At 45.3% G+C, this 21,039-nt stretch overlaps 1 protein-coding gene across 2 annotated transcripts in view; it reads right to left on the reverse strand.

The window, feature by feature from the left end:
* The window catches only part of RANBP9 (RAN binding protein 9), a 73,212-nt gene that overhangs the window by 3,032 nt on the left and 49,141 nt on the right, over positions 1-21,039 (reverse strand). The window contains exons 8-12 of one of the 2 annotated variants that reach the window (XM_074987615.1): positions 11,566-11,674; positions 10,452-10,642; positions 9,366-9,513; positions 3,434-3,504; positions 9-160 (exon numbers count right to left, since the gene is read on the reverse strand). In XM_074987615.1, coding sequence (XP_074843716.1) covers positions 9-160; positions 3,434-3,504; positions 9,366-9,513; positions 10,452-10,642; positions 11,566-11,674 — 671 coding nt within the window. Of the gene's footprint in view, positions 1-8; positions 161-3,385; positions 3,505-9,365; positions 9,514-10,451; positions 10,643-11,565; positions 11,675-21,039 lie in introns of both variants that reach the window. The other variant, XM_074987614.1, reaches the window with a different exon arrangement.

The raw sequence follows: 21,039 nt of genomic DNA on the forward strand, positions 1-21,039 counted from the left end.
GGCCATACCTTTAGCATTTTCTTATTTGTTGTATTTTTGCCACATTCTCTTCTTAGCTGTTCACTCATGGCCTGTAGTTCTCTTCCAAAATGGATCATTCTTTCAATGGCTGCCTGGCTACCTCCACAGAGCTGACGTCTTAACTGACTTGAGTCAACTTCTGCAAGAATGACAAATCATTATCACTACTACAGTACTGTGGTACAAATATATGGAACTAGTCAATTTATGCCAACTGATTAATTCATTTAATCAGGAGCATATATTTGATATCTCAATGAAAGCAATTCAGAACCAGGATTCTTAGCAGAATGTGCCTGCTCTACCAAACACAGCTGTAGAGTACTTAAATAATTACTAAAGCCTTCTCATTGCAAAATTGCATTAGTTTAACAGATTAATTAAAATGGCCAAAATCCTTGTGGAGATGGTCTTACTGGTTTATCTTGCATTCAAATAAATTTAATGACAAAGCTGGACTGTTACAAGGCAGGTTCAAAAATTAAATATCCAGCCAGGATTTTGAACAGGGTTAAAGATACTTTTAAACTGGTATAACTAAAGCCTAATGAGGAAGCCTATTCTTGGGAGGAAAGGAGAGGACAGGAGAGAGGGATGGGATGACACACAATTTAGTTCCTATTCACATTAGCACCCAGCAATGAAAATTCTGAACTTGGGATAGGAGGATGTTAACAGATATTGCTATAGAGCTAATCCCAAGATACATACTTTTATGTCTCCAAATTGACTGTCCCTTCATAGTTATTAGGATCCTTGGGAAGAAAGCTAATTACAGCAGGCATAACTCTTAGGGAATCTTAAATCTCAGCTCATGAAAGAGTACTGGTTAAAAACTGGAGGGTTTTTTTAACATCTTATTTGAGCATTAAAATATTGGCACAATTACAGGTAGCAATACTTCCCACTAGTACTTTCCACATGAGGAAAGGATTTCAAAGCACTTATGAACACTAATCAATTTCCACATTATAAGATTAGTAGTTATCCCTATTTTTATATATAAAAAATCTAAGGTACAGAGAAATTAGCTGATTTATCAAAATTGCACTGAAGATCACAAAACAAAATTAAGCTCTCCCACTGTGCATTAGGGTTTATCCACAAAGCTATCTTCCCCTAGCCCTTTAGAATAAGACTTGCCTATAGATACTGTTTTTGTGAGAAGTCTCTTTTTTAACATAGCCTCCAGCAAATTATAGCAGTCATTTTTACCATAATTGTGTTAGGTACATGAACTGTCACCTCCAAAACAGATCTTTGATTACTTCAGTCACACGCACACATGTACACAACACTACAGACAAAATGGAAAGCGTTCAAAAAACAATTTCATAAAGCAGTGGGGTGTAAGGTATTCTGGTACTCCAAGAAGCCACATTTGTTTTACAGAAGCGAAACACCCACAAGTCCTGAAGCAGCGATATCCGTTGTTAGCTGGAGCTAGGACTTCATTTTCCAGAGGTTGTAAACAACTAAATTAAAAAAAGGCAGCTCTGTGCAGCTGGTTCATGTCTATCACAGAATGACTCTGTGGAAAAGGCTGCAAGAGAGTAAAGAAGTCGGTTTTTTAACACAAACCAGATCTTGTTATTCAGTTTAAGCAATGTAATACACAGGATAAGACACTTGGACTTCAGAGGACTCTCTTGCAGTGCTGGGAACAGCCCTGTGCTGAAACAACAACAATGGCAGTTTATTAGGGAAACTGCAGAACTTAACATGCTCCAAGACTGGAGCAGTATCACACATCTTTTGAAGACCTGTTGTACTCTGGAAGTCTACTAAAAATGCCATAGTTCTGAGGGTTTTCCAACATGCAGCCAGGCACATACATAGAAACACTGTCAAAATGGATTCTTTCGCTCTCATCTATGACCAGTATGAAAAATTTAGTGAGGCCAAATTATGGCTTATTTACACCTGCGAGACCCTTAATGACTTCATCATGGTTGCACAGGTACATTTGATACGACTTACACTTGAAATGTAACTTCCTTTTAGCTGTACTGGCTCTAAAACAAGCAGTTACATTGATCACTCGTCAACAGATATGAGTGAACCCAGAACAGATCTAATGCCTAAGAAAGACTGGGCCATTTTTACACCGTCACTTTTCAAGTTAGGACTATAAGTAAAAAGGAAAAAATATGAAATTTTTCTTTGGTGGGAAGCAGAATCATTTCACTCTACTATCAACCATTCCAGCCTCTGTCCATAGGGAAAAGAACATTGTCCTAAAAACAAACCCCCTTTGAAACACATTGGGTTTCTTGATATAGGACATTTTGGTGACCCCATCCTAAAAGAAATCCTTCCTGAATCTCCTCTTCTAATCTTCAACCTCTTCACGCTAATCATCAGAACCAAACTCCTTAACCACCACCAAACAACTCAAAGCTGCACCACAATCTACCAGAACAAGAAGTACAAAGCCTGCAGACACATCCCCACTGCAATAATTGACACATCTTTCCGTATCCATGGGTCCCTTTGCAACATGTGGCATACCTCATCTAATCAACTAAATGCCCCCGAGAACTATGTGGGTGAAATTGAACAATCACCATGTTCTCAATTGTCTTATCACATGTGTGGGTTCAAAGACACCATATCTCCTGTGGGTAAATGCGCAAAGCAACCAGTCTAAATTTGACTTCTCAATCTTCATCCTCAAAGAAAACCTGGATAACACTTGCAAAGATCTCAGGAAGCTTAAATTCATTACTCCAGTAGACAGTAAAAATCACTGTCAAAGTCAAGTGGTGGAGTACAAAAACCTCTAACTCACCACTGGTTGCCCTCCTTTTCCTTTTCTCTTTTTGACTGAAGAGGAGTTAACAGGCCACTGTACCCTGAATCCTTCAAATATGCATGAACTACTTAACCTAAACAAACAGTCTTTTTCAAATCCTGTATTTAGCTGTGGCATTCTAAGCTAGTTTCCCAGGCCTGAAGAAGAGCTCTGTGTAAGCTTGAAAGCTTGTCTCTCACAGTAACAGAAGTTATCCCATGACAGATATTGGCTGCATTGCTATCAATGAACATTGAGTTTTGGGGCAAAAAATACTGCTATTATCAATGAACTAAACAAAAAGGACAATGCCTTTCAACCAAAGTTGTACACCAGTTATTTTATGATTTTTTTCTAAACACCTTTTACAACATCCCTCCTTCCCAGCATGTTTTCAGATTATCATCATGCCATCTAAAATAGACATAGATTTACATACAGTACAATAACAAAATGAGAACTTAAGATTCAGTTATTTCACTAATTTTCAATTTGGGAAGCATTTCAAGTAAAAACATAACCTTGTTGCCATCACTTTTTATTAAAAATGTAAGAAATATCACTGCAGACCCATTTCTGTGTCACATTCTTCCATTTCGTGATCATGTTTAGAACTACCATTTAGGAAGCCATTGGATGAAGTCTCTGCAACTCCATTGGAGTAGTGATCTGTTTCCATGTCTACATCACTGTTGAGAAAGGGGCAAAAAAGGAATCACTAACTTCAAAAATACTTAGATTTACTTCTCAACAATTAATTCTCTTTTTTCCCTGGTCAAAATATCATCTATTAAATAATATCACATTGGATCTGTAAAAATGAACCATAGATTTATTCACAACATGCACCTATTCTGAGGCACTGGGGATTTTACATTGCCACAAACCAACAGCCAATGAGAAATACATTCACACTCAGCATGCTGTAGTACAGTACAAGCTTTATTGTTCCCTAGGGATGATGGATAATAAAATGTGCCAGTTATTCGCTCTGAGGCTGGCACCCAGCCCCACTCTCTCCCCCACACCCCAACATCCTGCTCTGCGGGCCCCTCAGCATACAGGTTAACTGAATGCCGTACAATCGGGCTTTTCATGTACAGATCTCTGGTGCTGGGACGTATGAACAGTTAATTTTAATATTTTCCTAAAATGTATTAAATATGTTTTAATACATACAGATAATTTAAATATAATCACAAATCCTTGATAAAGTTTGACTTTTTTCCTTGATAAAATAGATAGATGAAAAATAAAAATGTGAATTTTTAGTATTGAAATGAAAAGTTCAACTTTAGTTTCTCTAGGCATAATACATTTTTACTCTCTCTCTCTCTCTCTCTCTCTCTCTCTCTCTCTCTCTCAGAGAGAGAGAGAGAGAGAGAAAACATGCTTTATTGATACAGTGGAACCCCAATTATCTGATTTCATACTGGAGCCAGATCAGATAATCAAAACTGCAAAAAGGCAGAGAGCTTCAGCCCTGCATGACAGGATTCAGGTAAAACCCCAAACATTTAGCTCCAGTTCAGTTAATATGGAGAGCTAAATAACAGAGCCTTGGGGAAACCAAGTTCTCCTGTACAGTTTTATTTTTTCCACAACATATAAAAGTTAAGGATTCCCTGAAACAAAACACAAATGCCTCATTTTTCCTGTGTTTTTCTGGAACAAACTGATTTTGAGGATCCCTGAAAACTACACACAGAAATTCTAATATGGATTTTAAACTTGGTCACAAGTGGTAGAAACTATACTTCAACTCCTGAAAAAATCTGCTATTGGGGAACAAGCCTAAACCAGGTCAGCCAAAGCATGCACAAAGACACACACAAAAGAAATCTTGTTCAGAAAACATACATGAAGCACAAGACTACGTAACAGATCTTTGTTCACGGCACTTGACAAAAGCATTCTTCGGTTAAAAAGGCCAGAGTCCTTTCAAGGGCTGGAGACTCAGACACAGTCCCAAATTTTTAAGTGTATTTAGGCATTGAGACATTTAAATGATTTAGGAGCATAAATCTCATTTTTTGAAAGGTATTTAGTCACTCAGACACTGTCAGTCAATGCCTAATACCTTTAAAATAGGGGGCATCATAATTGCATACTCCTGCTTTTCATAATAATAGAATGAGCAAGAGTATGCAATTACTGGGTTTAGGTTCATTCCCCAATAGCAGATATTTCAAGAGCTGAAGTGTACTTTCTACCACTTGTGACTAAATTCAAAATACAAATTAGAATTTCTGTGTATAGTTATGGGTACAGAAAGCTTCAAAAAGGTAGGCTGGAGTTCATGAAGCACTTTGGCAGAGACAACCACTAAGACAAAATTCTTTGTCGAAGGAAGCCATTTTTTGGAATCTCATCTGTTTACACTAATTGTCTAATTTCTGGAGAAAGGACTATAAACTGAAATTACATTAAAGAGGCAAAAAAGCAACATGGCAGTCTGTCTGCAAAACATCTTCAATGGCTATACACTAAATCAAGGAGCATGCGGAACAAGAAGGATGAAATGAAAGTCGTCGTATATCAAGAAAATTATGAATTAACTGGCATTACAGAGACATGGTCAGATGACTTCCACTAGGATCAGAGTACTGTACCAACACTGAGGACTATGGCTTGTTTAATAAAAAATGGCTATTAATCTTTCCATAACAGTTGTTCTTTGAGAGATGTGGCACGGGTCCGTTCCACATTAGGTGACTCTGTACAGTCACCAGAATTTTACCCTCAGTGGTACCCAACTAGTGCTGTGAGCTTGTGGTGTGATCCAATCAATGGCCACACTCCCTCAGTTCCATCTTGCTGGCCAGCTCCCTCCAGCTGGAGAGTAGAGGAAGGTGAGCAGTGGAATGGAGAAGTCCAATATCTCATAAAACAGGTACAGAAAGATTAGTAACCATTTTTATTTAAGCGCTTGCACATGTCCATGCCACATTAGGTGACTCCCACATGGTACCATAGGAGGTGGGCTCCATGTTCATCGAAACACACATCACAACACAGCTAGGTGATAGAGCCATCCCTAGCTTGCTGGGTGATAATACAGTGAAAAGAAAATGAATGCACCAACAACCACGTCACTACTCTGCAAATGTCCTGGCACCTGGGTCAGGAATGCCACTGAGGAATCTTGTACCCTTATGGAATGGGCAGTCAGTATATCTGGTGGCTCGCAGCATGTGTGAATGCATGTGGTTGAGTAGGATATCCTATGAGCCAAAATGGAAAGGCCTTTCAGTTTATCTGCTATTGCCACAAAGAGCTACATAACAGTACTGTCCTTTCTATATCAGATAGGACAGCGTGCCTAAGATCCAATGTGTGGAGGCACTGCTCCGTCTCATTTGCATGTAGTCTGTGGAAGAACACAGTTGGGAAAATAGCTCGATTACCGTGAAACTGCAAAATTCTTTGTGAGAAATGCAAGGTGAGAACAGGCTTTACTTTGTCTTTCAGGATTATCTTGTATGGGGGTTCCAATGAAAGGGTCCTGTTTTCTCAGATTCTCATCACCAAGGTCATTTTTACTAGAAAACTCATCTTCCAGGAAACATACGAAAGGGATCATGATGTCAGGGGCTTGCAGTGAGTGTGCAAGCTCTGACAAAACCAAGTTTAGGTCACAAGGGGGAATGGACTTCCAAATCTCCATCTTTAACTTTTTTAAGAACCTGGAGGAAACGAATGGCTATTTCATGCAAAAAAAACTATTTGGCCATGAATGAGTGAGTACAATACTGCAATCACTGTAAGATGCAATTTAATCAATACAATTGCTTCATTTGAAAAAGCAAGGCCTAGCAGGTACTCCAGCACCATATGAAGAGATGACTGAGAGCAGGCCAAAACACAAACTTTCCACTTGGCTAGGTACGTAACCCTTGTTGGATGGCCCTGTGCTGCTTAACACCTAGCAGACCTACTCCAAACAGGCCAGCTCCAACAGATTTAACTCTGATTGAACTATCAGGTGCAGGGCACTGAGAGTTGGGTAAAGCATTCAACCACGGTCCTCAGAGATCAGCTTGGGGTGGGTAGAGAGTGGCATCAGTCACCACTGACAAGTCTCACAGTATGCTGACCAGTGGTGATGTGGCCAAGGAGGGGGCTGTAAGAATAACCCTCGCTCTGTCCCATATGACCTTTGGCAGAACTTTGCATACCAGTGGAGCAGGAGGAAAGACACAGAACAGGTGGTTGGTGTAAGGGAGTTAGAAGGCATCTATGAGCAAGCCTAGGCTGTGGCCACATTTCTGTTCTTCCTGGTTACAAACAGATTTGCAAGAGAATCCCCCCACCACTGGAAAATGACCTTTTTTAATGTCTTGATGAAATGACTCAGTGCTATCTCCCAATAAGAGAAGGGTGACAGTGCATGGAGAAAGACCTGCTGAGGTGGTCTGTCAGCTTGTCCTGGGCTCCTGTAAGGTGAGAGGCTTTGAAGTGGATCCTCTGCTTTATGCAGAACGCCCACAAGTGAAATCCTCTGGAGGGAGGAGGAGAGAGTTAGCCCCTGCCCCCTGGTCTTTTTAATGTGGACCACCACTGTTACATTGTCTGTAAATACCCTTACAATCTTGTTTGCAATGTGGGGTAAGAACATCTGACATGCTACAGCAGGGATGGGTAAGATACAGCCCACAGGCTGAATCCAGCCTGCCCCTCTAGGACGCTCAGGGAGAGAGGAGCCCCACACCACTCAGAGCAGCTTGCTGCTCCCTCTATGAGCCTCTCTGTGCCACATTGCCGGGGCGGGGGACGGGGGAAGGTGGCGCTTTTTTTTTTTTTGCCCTTCACCCACCCCAGCACAATTCTTCAGGCTCCTAATGACAGCCCCAGTACCGAAGGGAAGTCCAAGGCAACATATTCCCTTCTACTCAGCAGCACCTCAATTGCTGGCAAAGACAGCACCAAGAGCACTAAGTCGTCACTGGCCACAATAAATGCCTCCAGAGTGGATGGCACCATGCCCTTGCTCATACCACACCGGCCCTCTGATGCCAATCCAGGACTGGACTCAAGAGTCTGTGAAATGGATGGCTTTGACAGCAGTCAGTCAAGTGGTGGCAGAGAACAGATCAAGCTCAGGTTGTACTCCACTGCTGTTCCCGTGCTTGGCCTTTTTAGAGCTGGGGAAACCCCCATTAGCCAGCTGCCGCTTATGTTTCTTTCTAAGCACTTATGATAGGGAATGGTGCTGGGAGTCCTTTGCAGCAGGTGGAGCACTCAGTAGAAGTGCTGAAGTTCTTGGTGCTGAGCCTGACTGGCTTGACTCTGAGGAGAATCTGAGCACCACCTACAGGGGCAACGTTATCCTTGCTGCCTAGTCCACCTACCCAGTTTGAATTGGTGGCAGGTCTGACAGCAATCCCAGATATGAGTCTAACCCAAACCATTTAGGCATCTGGACGGTGGTTAGCTCAAAGGCATAGCTTTGCCACAGAGCGTGACGCGCAGAGACTATGGGCACGCCTGGCTGCAGGAGCAGAGGCAGCAAGACTAATACAGTCAGTTCAACTACTTACCACTACTAAAGTACAAACTGAGAAAACTACGCGAAAGAAGAAAAAAGGAAGGATGAACCACTGGGTGTGCCTTGCCAAAGAAGAGCAGCAGATCCTGTGACCATCAAGGACTTTAAGGAGAAACTGAGAGGGTGAAGGGTTGGTTGGACCCCTTATACTGTCCATATGAGTGACGCAGAGTGCATGAAAGTGGATTTCCATCAACTATATGCAAGGCATGTGCACACAATGTGAAATGGAGACTGACAAGCATTCGAAGAAGCAGTTCCATATTGATCTCATAACAGTTTCTTATCAGACATTTTAAAGAGTAAATGATTTCTCCCCAACCTGTCAAGTCTGTAAATACTTTATACACTCTCAAGTCTGGTTCTGTTCATCTCACTCAGCAATAAACATTCTACAGGCCACATTAAACTCAGTTACACAATCTATTATTTTAGAACTACCACCTCTAACATTTAAAAACCCATTAAAGCAATGGGGCTACACACATATTGGGCTTAACAACAAGCCACAAATAAGAGAATCCACAGTTCCCTCAATCTTATCTGTGGTAACTGCAGATGATAAAAATGAACAAAAGTTCAGTGTCTATTTGTCACTGAAGTCCTCAGACATGATTTTGAATAAACACCATAGCAGAAGCAGAAGGGAACAGTTAGCCAACCAGCCAGCCAGAAGAAACTCTTTTTAGAACCAAAACTGATGACTAAGTGCCACAGTTAAAATAATTTGCCTTTTTCAAATTTTGTCATTTAACAGAGTATAAATGTATTAACGTACTGAGTCTTGAAGGTGAAGCACAAAAATACATTTAATGAAAAATAATGAGAAGTAATTTCAACTCTATCCCATTTTATGAACTATTAGCAAGTACTCAAAACATACGCTGTTTGGTTATTAAAACCCATACAAAAATTGCACATTCTACAGTACAAAACAAATATGTTCATAACTAAAACTAGCACTAGTGCGTACCTCACACATCTGCTTGGGAGATTACTCACCTGGTGTAGCTGTTAACTTGCTGTGATCTTGATACATTTATATTGTTGAGTTCAGGTACATTCAAACTGGTGGACTGGTGTTTAGTATGACAGTAAGACTGATGTGCTTTATTTGATATTACCCCATTACTGCAACTACTTTCAAAACCTAAAGAATATTTTAGGAATTTCAGTCAGTTACAAACTGTGATTTTATGAATGCATTACTGAAATAAGCATAAGACTGATTTGTTCGTGTACTGCAGACATATCATATTTCCACATATCTAGCTTCCTTGACTCAAGCCTTTGAAACAGATATCAGACTTTCACAATAAAGAAGCTAGGTAGAAAAATTAATTGCAAATGAAAACAGCTTACATATCAGTTTTTCAGTTCACTAGCAAAAGTACCCAGTGAGAAAAACGTAAGTCAGAAACTTACAGATCTTGTTCTTGGAATTAATACCATTTACAAAATATCTGAAAAACTTTACTGAGCACTATAGTGTCTGCCTTGATTTGTAATACCTATGCTTTATCTTAATTTGTATTAGAACTATCACAAACATTTGTATACATTTTTATATGTAATTTCAATAACTTGAAAGTATATTCAACATTAGTAACTAAAATAGCGATTAATGTGGATAAAAATTTGATGGAGAATCACAGTTCACTAAACTGCAGAACATTTGGTTAATAATTACTCCAGCATGGTATACTAATCTTTCCCACTAACACCTCCTCCCTCCCTGGTAATAATTAATTGAGGAAGCTGTAATTTAAAAGCAGACACATCAAATGGACACTTACTTGAGACTTTATTATATCAAGCTCTGAAAATGGGATTAGCTGGCTGCACAAACCTCTGCTCTCACTTGGCTGGATTTATACTTTAATGACCGGACCTCAGCTATGTACTGTTTCCAGCTGACAAGTTACTGATGTCAAAAACACGAAATTGACTAGAAGAAACTTCCCTTTGGATAACTAATCCAGTATGTTAAACTAGGAATACAGATATGCAAATCTGACAGATTAATTTTTTTTCTTGACATTCAGAATTGAAGTATAATGCACAGGGGTTTCCCCTAGTTTGACTCACCAGAAAAGTGTGTGTTGCTTCCTTTGCTTGTTGCTAAACTGTGAATATTCATTCCATGGCTGGGGCTCATGCTAGGACTACTAAAAGATCGAGGGCTTACAGGATAACTATCTTGTGATTTTGGACTGTGGCCTCCCAGACACCGCACTTCACTGTCTGTACCATTCACCATTTCTATAAACTGGCGCACCCTAAACAATTAAAAACCAGACAACAGTTATCTTAGGGAGAAGACATGCCACTTCAGAATTTTAGTTTCCTGTCATTCCACTTGGACTGAATGTTTATTTTTTAAGTTTTGAAAACACGGTTTTACTGTCTGACAAAGCACTTAATGTCAAACATTCAGGCCTTGTCTATATTTAAAATTAGATCATCCTAGTTACGCCACCGAAAACTGCACGACATCGTGCTTACACTGCAATATTACAATGCCATAGCTGCACCTGCACCACTGTAGTATGCATAGGTACATCATACAGTATATATAATACACTGTAGCATATATATAGTACAGGTCTTCAGACTGAGGTTAGAGAGTATCCAACCAGATACAGCCTCAAGAGAACAAACAACTGACTTGCAGGAATGACATAGAAGAACAAGAACCTTACCCTGTAAGAATAAATTTTAGCAAACAATAGCCTTTACAAAAGAAAAAAGTTTAAATGTTTTATTTTAAATTTATTTTTTTTCCTCCAAAACAAAAGTTTGCACTTTTTCCTCAGGAATCTACCATTTCCCTCAAGGTCAATGAGGCAAGAGGACTCAGTGTCTAGAACTAAAAATATAAAGAGACATAAAAAGGTTTAACATTCATAATGGAAACTATCAATTCCAAACAATTAAAAACCAAAAATTTAGATGCAAATTCAGATTCTGTAAAACAATTCTACAGAAAGATGCAAATTATGACTGCAAAAGGATTCTGATGACAAACTCCAGTTACTTGGTTATACAGAAGATACATATAGCACACAGAAAATGTGAGCTAAATAAGTGTTTTCTAAAAAAAATATTTAATTTAAAGCTTTCAGAGGAACAAATTAATGATATAATACATCTCAGACTAGACCATTACCAACAGACAGATGTGTAAAACAAAAACACTCACTTCAATGCAAATAAGAGATTAGGATTTCTTTCTAGTAAACTTGGATACAGCTGTTGTGTTGTTTCAATGGCTTCTCCCATTCTTCCTGCTAAAACCAATTTTTGAATTCCTGTTCACCAAAACACACAGAAGTAAGGTCAAAGTTTGAACAACCCAGGGATTCATATACAGAATAGAGAAGTTACTCACTTGTGTGGTAACGATGGTTCTTCGAGATGTGTCCCAGTGGGTGCTCCACAGTAGGTGTGGGGCTCGCCCCAGTGCCGCAGATTGGAAATTTTCTAGCAGTTTCCTGTGGATCGCGCATGTGCTGATGCACGCCGCTCCTTCACGCGCTCTCGGTCATGTGCGCGATCCAGTCCCCGCCAGTTCCTTGACCAACCACCCCGCATGCTCCTGAAAAACACCGGACAGAGAGCCGAAGCAGGGAGGAACGGGTGGGTAGTGGAGCACCCACAGGGACACATCTCAAAGAACCATCGTTACCACACAAGTGAGTAACCTCTCTTTCTTCTTTGAGTGGTCCCCATGGATGCTCCACAGTAGGCAACTACCCAGCAGTGACCCCAAGTAAGGAGGTGGGTACTCGATTCATGTGCAGCCTGCCCTTGAGAGGACTGCTGTCGACAGACGGGTATCCTCATCGAACACCTGGTGCAGGGCATAATGCTTGGCGAAGGTGTCGTAAGATGAGCAAGTCACCACTCTGCAAATGTCTTTCAACGCGATTCCCTTGAAGAAGGCCGTTGACACTGCCATCACTCTGGTGGAGTGAGCCTTGGGCGGAGCTAGCAGAGGGGTCTTACAGAACTTGTAACACAGTTTTATGCAGGATACAATGTGATTTGATATTCTCTGGGAAGAGAGGCCTTCCCCTTTCGACCTGGGAGCGAGAGACACCAGGAGTCTGTCCGTTTTCCGGAAGGGCTTAGTTCTGTCTATGTAAAAGGCCAACGCCCTCCTCACATCTAGGAGATGCAGTCGCGCCTCCTTGCTGGAGCTGTGAGGCTTCGGATAAAACAAGGGTAATACTATTGGGTTGTTAATGTGGAACTCCGAGGAAACTTTTGGAACAAAGGCTGGGTGTAACCGTAAGATCACTGCTTCCTTTGAGAATGCTGTGCAGGGCGGCGTTGCCATTACTGCTGCGAGTTCGCTCACCCTGCGGGCTGACGTAATTGCGAGAAGGAAGGTCGTTTTCATGGTAAGTAGTCGGAGGAGTACCATGGCTAATGGCTCAAAGGGTGGTCCTGATAGCACGTGGAGTACAAAGTCCAAACTCCATGACGGTGGTAGCAGTTTCCGAGGAGGGTACAGATTTACCAGCCCCTTCAGGAACCTTGTGACGATAGGATGGGTGAATATGGTGGGCCCTTCCTCTGTGTCGAAAGGCTGATATAGCTGTGAGGTGGACCTTTAGCGAGGACAGAGAAAGCCCGTCTTGCTTGAGGTCCAGCAGGTATTCTAGAATTAGTTATAGGGACATCGAGAGGAGTTAACTGCTTGGAAGAGCACCAGGAGGTAAATCGTGTCCACTTCTGCTCGTAAGTCCTTCTGGTGGAGGTCTTTCGACTACACTCTAAGACTTGTTTTACTCCCTCCGAACATGTGCTCTCTAAGGCGCTGAGCCATAGATTAGCCATGCTTGTAGGCGGAGTCCCTGAGGATGCGGGTGCACTATGGACCCCTGAGCCTGCGTAAGTTAAGTCCGGCGCTACTGGTAGGGGGAGTGGTGGATGACCCGACATGCACAGAAGCAGTGGAAACCATTGTTGTCAGTCCCAGGTCGGGACTATGAGTATCATGCGAGCTCTCTCCCTTCTGGCTTTCTGTAGAACCTTGTGGATGACTGTTGTGGGGGGAATGCGTAGCGTAGAGGGCCCTTCCATGAGATCATGAAGGCATCCCCCAAGGACCCCCGCCCTATTCCTGCTCTGGAGCAGTACTGAGGGCATTTCTTGTTGTGTTGGGTGGCAAACAAATCGACTTGGGGAAACCCCCAAGTGCAAACTATGCATCAGAGCAGGTCGGAGCGGATCTGCCATTCGTGCGTGAGTGCAAAGCGTCTGCTTAGTTGGTTTGCCTTCACATTGTGGACGCTGGGCAAGTATGAGGCTTTCAATGTTATGTTGTCGGCAATGCACCAGTTCCACAATCGGACTGCTTCTGCGCATAGCGCACGGTACCGTGCCCCTCCTTGTTGATTGATGTAAAACATGGTGGAGGTATTGTCGGTACTGATCCCAACTACTTTGCTGTGCAGGCATTTCCGAAAATGTCTGCACGCATTGAACACTGCTCTGAGCTCCAGTATGTTTATGTGCAGTGTCTGTTACGCAGGGGACCAGAGCCCTTGCGTCACCTTGCTGCCAATGTGCGCTCCCCATCCTATGTGGGAGGCGTCAGTTGTAAGAAAAATAGAAATTTGTGGTTGGTGGAAGGGTACTCCCAACTAGCAGATTCTTGGGATCTGCCCACCATGCTAGTGACTTTCGTACCTCCGTCGTGGGCGATACTACCCCGTGGATGGTATGGGCTGCCGGTCTGTAAACGCTCGCCAGCCAATGCTGCAGGCTTTGCATATGTAGCGTAGAATTCCGTACCACGAACGTGGCGGCTGCCATGTGCCCCAACAATTGCAGACATGTTAGGATCGGCACCGTGGGGCTGTACATCATGACTTGTACCAGGGATTTGATGGTGCAGAGGCGGGTATCGGGCAGGTATACTCTTGATGTGATAGAGTCTATGCACGCCCCTATGAATTCTATATCTTGCGTTGGCTCGGTCTTTGACTTTGCGAGGTTGATAACTAGGCCCAGCAAAAAGAACATGTTCTCGGTAACATGTATCATGCGTAGGACCTCTGCCTTTGAGGCCCCTTTCAGTAGGCAGTCGTCGAGATATGGAAAAATGAACATGCCCTGCCTGTGCAGGTAAGCTGATACCACTGCCAGGGTTTTGGTAAAAACTCTGGGTGCCGAAGATAGGCCAAACAGAAGAACTCTGTATTGGAAATGCTCCCCGCCTACCTTGAAGCGGAGGAAACGTCTGTGTGCCAGGTGGATTGTTATATGAAAGTAAGCGTCTTGTAAGTCGAGGGCTGCAAACCAGTCTCCATCATCCAGTACCATAATTATGGAGGCAACTGTAATCATCCTGAAGCGCTGTTTGCGCAAGTACCAATTGAGGCCCTGTAGGTCCAAGATCGGCCTCCAGCCTCCTGTTTTCTTCTCTGTTAGGAAGTAGCGTGAGTAAAAACCTTTCCCTTGGAATTGTTCCGGTACTCTTTCCACCGCCCCTATGAACATGAGGTGATCCACCTCCTGCTTCAGCCTTGTCTCATGAGAAGGGTCCCTGAGAAGAGGCCGGGCGGGCGGTTTGTGTGATGGTAGTGACTGGAAGGGGATTGTGTAACCCGTGGCTATAATTTGCAGCACCCAATTGTCTGTTGTGATGTTTTGCCATTGGGAGTAGAACGGTTTGAGGTGATGATAGAACATGAGGTGAGAGTGGCATTGAGAGATGGTGTTGATAGTGCAGTCCTCGACATACCCGTCAAACTTGCTGCCTTTGGGCTTGCCCCGAGGTTGTGCGACTTTGTTGAGGACGTCGCCTGGAGGCCCTGTACTGTTGCTGCTGTAGACGGCGCCCTTGGTCATAGCCTCACTGATACTGTGCGCCCTGTGGTTGGTAAGCATAGCGCCTCTGCTGGGGGTAGAAGTTGTTTTTCTTGTAAGGTACAGTATAGATACCCAGGGTCCTAAGCGTGGGCCTCGAATCTTTGCTAGAGTGTAGGACTGAGTCGGTTGACTCTGCAAACAACTTTTGCTTATCGAACGGAAGATCTACGATCTTCGCCTGTAGATCTCCGGGGATACCGGACATCTGGAGCCAAGATTCCCTACACATTACCACTGCTGCGGCTGTTGAGCGTGCCGCTGTGTCCGCCACGTCCAGGGCAATCTGAACTCCCGTTCGTGAGGCCGCGTAGCCCTCCTGGACTATCACCTTTAGCACTGGCTTCTTGTCCTCTGGGAGGAAGTCCATGAGAGAGTTAAGTCTAGAGTAATTGTCAAAGTTATGGTTTGATAGATGTGCCGCATAGTTTGCTGTTCTCAGTAATAAGGTAGAGGAGTAGACCTTTCTGCCAAATAGGTCTAATTTCTTTGCATCTTTATCTGACCCCCCCTGATTTATATTGAGGTGTCTTTGACCTCTGTTGAGACAATTCGACCACCAAAGAATTGGGCTGTGGGTGGCTAAACAGGAATTCCATGCCTTTGGCTGGGATGAAGTATTTCTTATCCACCCTTTTATTAGAAGGTGGGATGGAGGCCAGAATCTGCCATATGTTAGTGGCTGATTCCATAATGGCTTCGTCCAGTGGGATGGCAATTTTAGATGAAGCCGGGGGTCTCAAATTTTTCAGGAGTTTATGATGTTTCTCCTGCACCTCTGCTATTTGAATGTCCTGTGTGTATGCTACTCTTTTGAACAGATCTTGGAATTGTTTAAGGTCATCTGGGGGGGAGATGTCCCCGGGGGACAATTGCCTCATCTCAGGAGGATGAGGCGGCACCGCTAGGATATACCTTCTCCAACTCCTCTGATTCCTGAGTTTGCTGGTATGCTTGCTCTTTCGTGGGTTGTGAAGGAAGGTCTCGGGACTCTGGACCCATTTCCGCCTGGGAAAACTGCGTTCCTCTCCCAGAGCGAGAGTGTATGCGGGGGTGTTGGCAAGGTGTGGGTGGGGATCTGCCCCTGGATCTGGACCTCCAATGTCAGTGTTCAGTATGATGAGGACGGCCATAACAACACGGACAAGGGCCCGGGGATGGAGATCTGGACCACGATCGGAGCGTGTACCTATGATGTCTGGAAGAGCGCGATCTCCTTGACGTCACTGATAATGGTGAAGATGGTCTGTGATAGTATTTGTAGGGATCCATGCCCGAAAAGGGTGAAGGTTGTCTGAGCCAAGGCGATGGTGGTGGTCTGAAACAGGCCGTTGAGTTGCCGTCGGGCGCGGTGTGTGTATCTCGGGGCGGGGGCTGGGTGATAATGGCAGCGCAGCAATGCCCAGAGATGGACTACGGTGCTGGGTTTTAGCCCTAGCTTTCCCCCGTCCTTGCACGGTAGGTGCCGTCCCCTCCCGTGCCGGGGATCTCAGCCCCGCTGTCGGTTGCCACGCTTGGTGCCGTGCGGGTAGCTTCCTCCAGCGCCATTTGGCCTCATGCTGGGTGCCCCTGCACTGTCGGCGCCGTGAGAGCTGGTGCCGTGTGAGGCGGTGCCGCCGATTCCGGCGCTTGCTGCACTGGCGCCCGTGGCGCCCTTGGAGCCGACTGTTGAATAGTCGGAGGCCCGGCCACAGCCACGTCTGTGACCGTGCTGCCGCTATCATCAGCCCACGGGTCAGGGCTCTGCGTTCCGCTCGTCCTGCTCGCTGAGGTCGCCGGCAAGGATCGAGCTGGGGTGAGTTGTTTCTTCTTTTGCACAGAGGGGGTCAAAGAAGCCGCCTTCCTTTTGTGTGACCCTGAGGGCCCTTCTGTGTGAGGCTCCTCCAGTGGTTCGGGCTGAAGGGCCTTATCAAACAAGATCATTTTGAGCCTCATTTCCCTGTCCTTCCTGGCCCTGGCTCCAAGCTTAGCGCAGTGACAGCACTTCTGAGTAACGTGGGACTCCCCCAGGCAACGAATGTACTTACTATGCCCATCAGAGGCAGGCATGGCCTCGCGGCATGACTCACACTTCTTAAACCCCAACGAAGACATCCCGGTGAGTCTTTAACTGTTAATAGGGTACTTAGCCACTAATCACAGTGTTTGTAAAACAAACAACATTTACGGCCTTTAGGGTAGCGGACGGCCTAAGCAGTCTTCTTTGTCCGCTCTTCTCCCCTCCGTTCCTCTTCTCTCAGTTAGCTTGTTTTTACTATTATACATGTAAAAAAAAAAAAAAAGTATCAACTAAGAATTAACAGTCTTATCTGTCTCAGGCGTTGGAGCCGGAGCGGATTCCGTCTGCAGCCGTTGGCGGCTGAGAAGGAACTGGCGGGGACCAGATCACGCACATGACCGAGAGCGCGCGAAGGAGCGGCGCGCATCGGCACATGCGCGATCCGAAGGAAACGGCTAGAAAATTTCCGATCTGCAGCACCAGGGTGAGCCCGACACCTACTGTGGAGCACCCACGAGGACCACTCGAAGAAGAATAATTATTACAAATACAACCCATGTAAACCAATATAATTTTTACCAATAAATTCACAGAAAGAAGAAAGGGGTTGACTCCATTAGAAATTTTGCATCAGATGCTTTGCAAACACTGAACTACTAGTGACTCAAATTGCTCATTTAAAGGAAGATAAATTAAGGCACTGTTGTATTTTATTTTTCACTCATATTTCTTTACAAAGTACACGTACACTACACTACTGTCAATTGCAAGACCAGGAATACCAGGCTATACCTAATTTATAAAGGTTATATCTGAATTACAAGAAAAGAAAAGTTACTCACCGTAGTAACGGTGGTTCTTCGAGATGTGTCCCCGTGGGTGCTCCACAATAGGTGTCGGGCTTGCCCGGCGCCGCAGATCGGATCTTCCAAGCAGTTTCTGCCGGACCGCGCATGCGCCGGTGCGCGTTGCTCCCTTGCGCGCTCCTGGCCATGTGAGCGATCCGGTCCCCGCCAGTTCCTCGACCGATCGCCTCGGGTGCCCCTGCAAAACACTAACAGAGATCCGAAGCGGGGAGGATGGGCGGGTAGTGGAGCACCCACGGGGACACATCTCGAAGAACCACCGTTACTACGGTGAGTAACTTTTCTTTCTTCTTCGAGTGTCCCTGTGGGTGCTCCACAATAGGTGACTACCCAGCAGTAACCCAAGATAGGAGGTGGGTAATCGGATTATGTGCAGCTTGTCCCCGAGAGGACCACTGCAGAGAGACGGGTATCCTCTTGGAATACCCTGTGAAGGGCGTAATGTTTGGCGAAGGTGTCGTAGGATGACCAGGTCGCCGCTCTGCAAATGTCTTTTAACGCAACGCCCTTGAAAAAGGCTGTTGATGCCGCCACCGCCCTAGTGGAATGAGCCCTGGGAGTGGCCAGTAAAGGAGTCTTTTTGAGCTCGTAGCACATTTTTATGCAGGATACAATGTGCTTTGAGATTCTCTGCGAGGAGAGACCTTCTCCTTTCGATTTGGGAGCGAGGGAGACTAAGAGTCTATCCGTTTTCCGGAAGGACTTGGTCCTGTCTACGTAGAAGGCTAGCGCCCTCCTCACGTCCAGGAGGTGTAGGCGCGCCTCTTTGTTGGAGTTATGAGGCTTTGGATAAAACGAGGGTAGAACAATAGGTTCGTTAATGTGAAACTCGAAAGAAACTTTGGCAACAAAGGCTGGATGCAGCCGTATGGTTACCGCGTCCTTGGAAAAAACAGTGCAGGGTGGCGTTGCCATGACTGCCGCGAGCTCGCTCACCCTACGAGCTGACGTAATTGCAAGAAGAAAGGTCGTCTTTATTGTAAGGAGGCGGAGGGGAACCGTGGCCAAGGGCTCGAATGGTGGTCCCATTAGCGTGGTAAGCACCAGGTCCAAGTTCCACGAAGGTGGAATCGGTTTCCGAGGGGGGTATAGGTTTACCAACCCTTTGAGGAACCTGGTAACCATAGAGTGGGCGAACACCGTGTGCCCTTCCTCCTCATGTCTGAACGCCGAGATGGCGGCAAGGTGGACCTTCAACGAGGATAGCGAGAGTCCTCCTCTCTTGAGGTCCAGTAAATACTCTAGTATTGTAGGTATAGGCACCAAAAGGGGGGCCAGCTGTTTGGTAGAACACCAAGCCGTGAAGCGAGTCCATTTTTGCTTGTAGGTCTTCCTGGTGGAAGTCCTCCTGCTACTTTCTAGGACTTGCTGTACTTCCACTGTGCATGTGCTCTCTAGGAAGAGGCATTGGTGGACGGTCCGACATACGCAGGAGTAGGGGGAACCATTGTTGTCGATCCCACGTTGGGACTATCAGGATCATCCGGGCCCTTTCCCTCCTGGCTTTCTGCAAGACTTTGTGGATCAGCACTGTGGGAGGAAACGCATAAAGCAAGGGGCCCCTCCACGGGATCGCGAACGCGTCCCCCAGGGACCCCCATCCCAGTCCCGCCCTGGAGCAGAATCGTGGGCACTTCTTGTTGTGCTGAGTGGCAAACAGGTCTATTTGGGGAAAACCCCATGCGTGGAAAATCGGCCGTAGCAGATCGGGACGGATCTGCCACTCGTGTGTGAGTGCAAAACGCCTGCTCAGCTGGTCTGCCTTCACATTGTGCGCACCCGGCAAGTATGAGGCTTTCAAGATTATATTGTTGGCGATGCACCAGTTCCATAAGCGGATTGCTTCCGCGCATAAGGCACGGGATCGAGCTCCTCCTTGCCTGTTTATATAAAACATGGTGGAGGTATTGTCTGTACTGATCCCGACGACTTTGCCTTGTATGTGGTCTCGAAAGTGTCTGCAGGCGTTGAACACTGCTCTGAGCTCCAGTATATTTATGTGTAGTGACTGTTCCGTGGGTGACCACAGTCCTTGAGTCACCTCTTCGCCCATGTGCGCTCCCCACCCTATGAGGGAGGCATCCGTAGTGAGAAAAACTGATATTTGCAGCTGGTGGAAGGGTACCCCTGTTAGCAGGTTCCTGGGGTTTACCCACCATTGTAGGGATTTGCGCACCCCGGCTGTGGGCGACACCACCCTGTGAACGGTGTGTACTGCCGGTTTGTATACACTCGCCAGCCAGTGCTGCATGCTGCGCATGTGTAACCTGGCGTTCTGCACTATGAACGTCGCCGCTGCCATGTGGCCCAGCAGCTGCAAGCACGTCAAGACCAGCACCGTAGGGCTGAAGGTGGTGACCTGCACGAGGGAACCGATGGCCCGAAAGAGAGCCTCTGGTAGATATACTCTCGCTGTAACTGAGTTTATGCGAGCCCCTATGAACTCTATGTCCTGTGTGGGGTCTATTTTTGATTTTGCCAGATTGATAACCAAGCCGAGCGAAGAGAACGTGTTTGCTGTGACGCGTATCATGCGCAGAACCTCCCCCTTCGAGGCCCCTTTGAGCAGGCAGTCGTCCAGATACGGGAAAATAAATACCCCCTGTCTGTGCAGGTAGGCTGACACCACTGCCAAGGTCTTGGTGAAGACTCTGGGGGCCAAGGAGAGGCCAAACGGTAGGACCTTGTATTGGAAGTGTTCGTTGCCTACCATGAACCGGAGGAATCGCCGGTGAGCCGGATGGATAGTTATGTGGAAGTACGCGTCTTGTAAATCGAGGGCTGCGAACCAGTCTCCATCGTCCAGTGCTGTAAGGATGGAGGCGATTGTGGTCATCCGAAAACGTTGCTTGCGCAGGTACCTGTTGAGGCCGCGAAGGTCTAAGATGGGCCTCCAGCCTCCTGTCTTTTTCTCCGTGAGGAAGTACCT

The sequence above is a fragment of the Carettochelys insculpta genome, chromosome 2, assembly GCF_033958435.1.
Source record: "Carettochelys insculpta isolate YL-2023 chromosome 2, ASM3395843v1, whole genome shotgun sequence".
In the NCBI taxonomy this organism is placed as follows: domain Eukaryota; kingdom Metazoa; phylum Chordata; order Testudines; family Carettochelyidae; genus Carettochelys; species Carettochelys insculpta.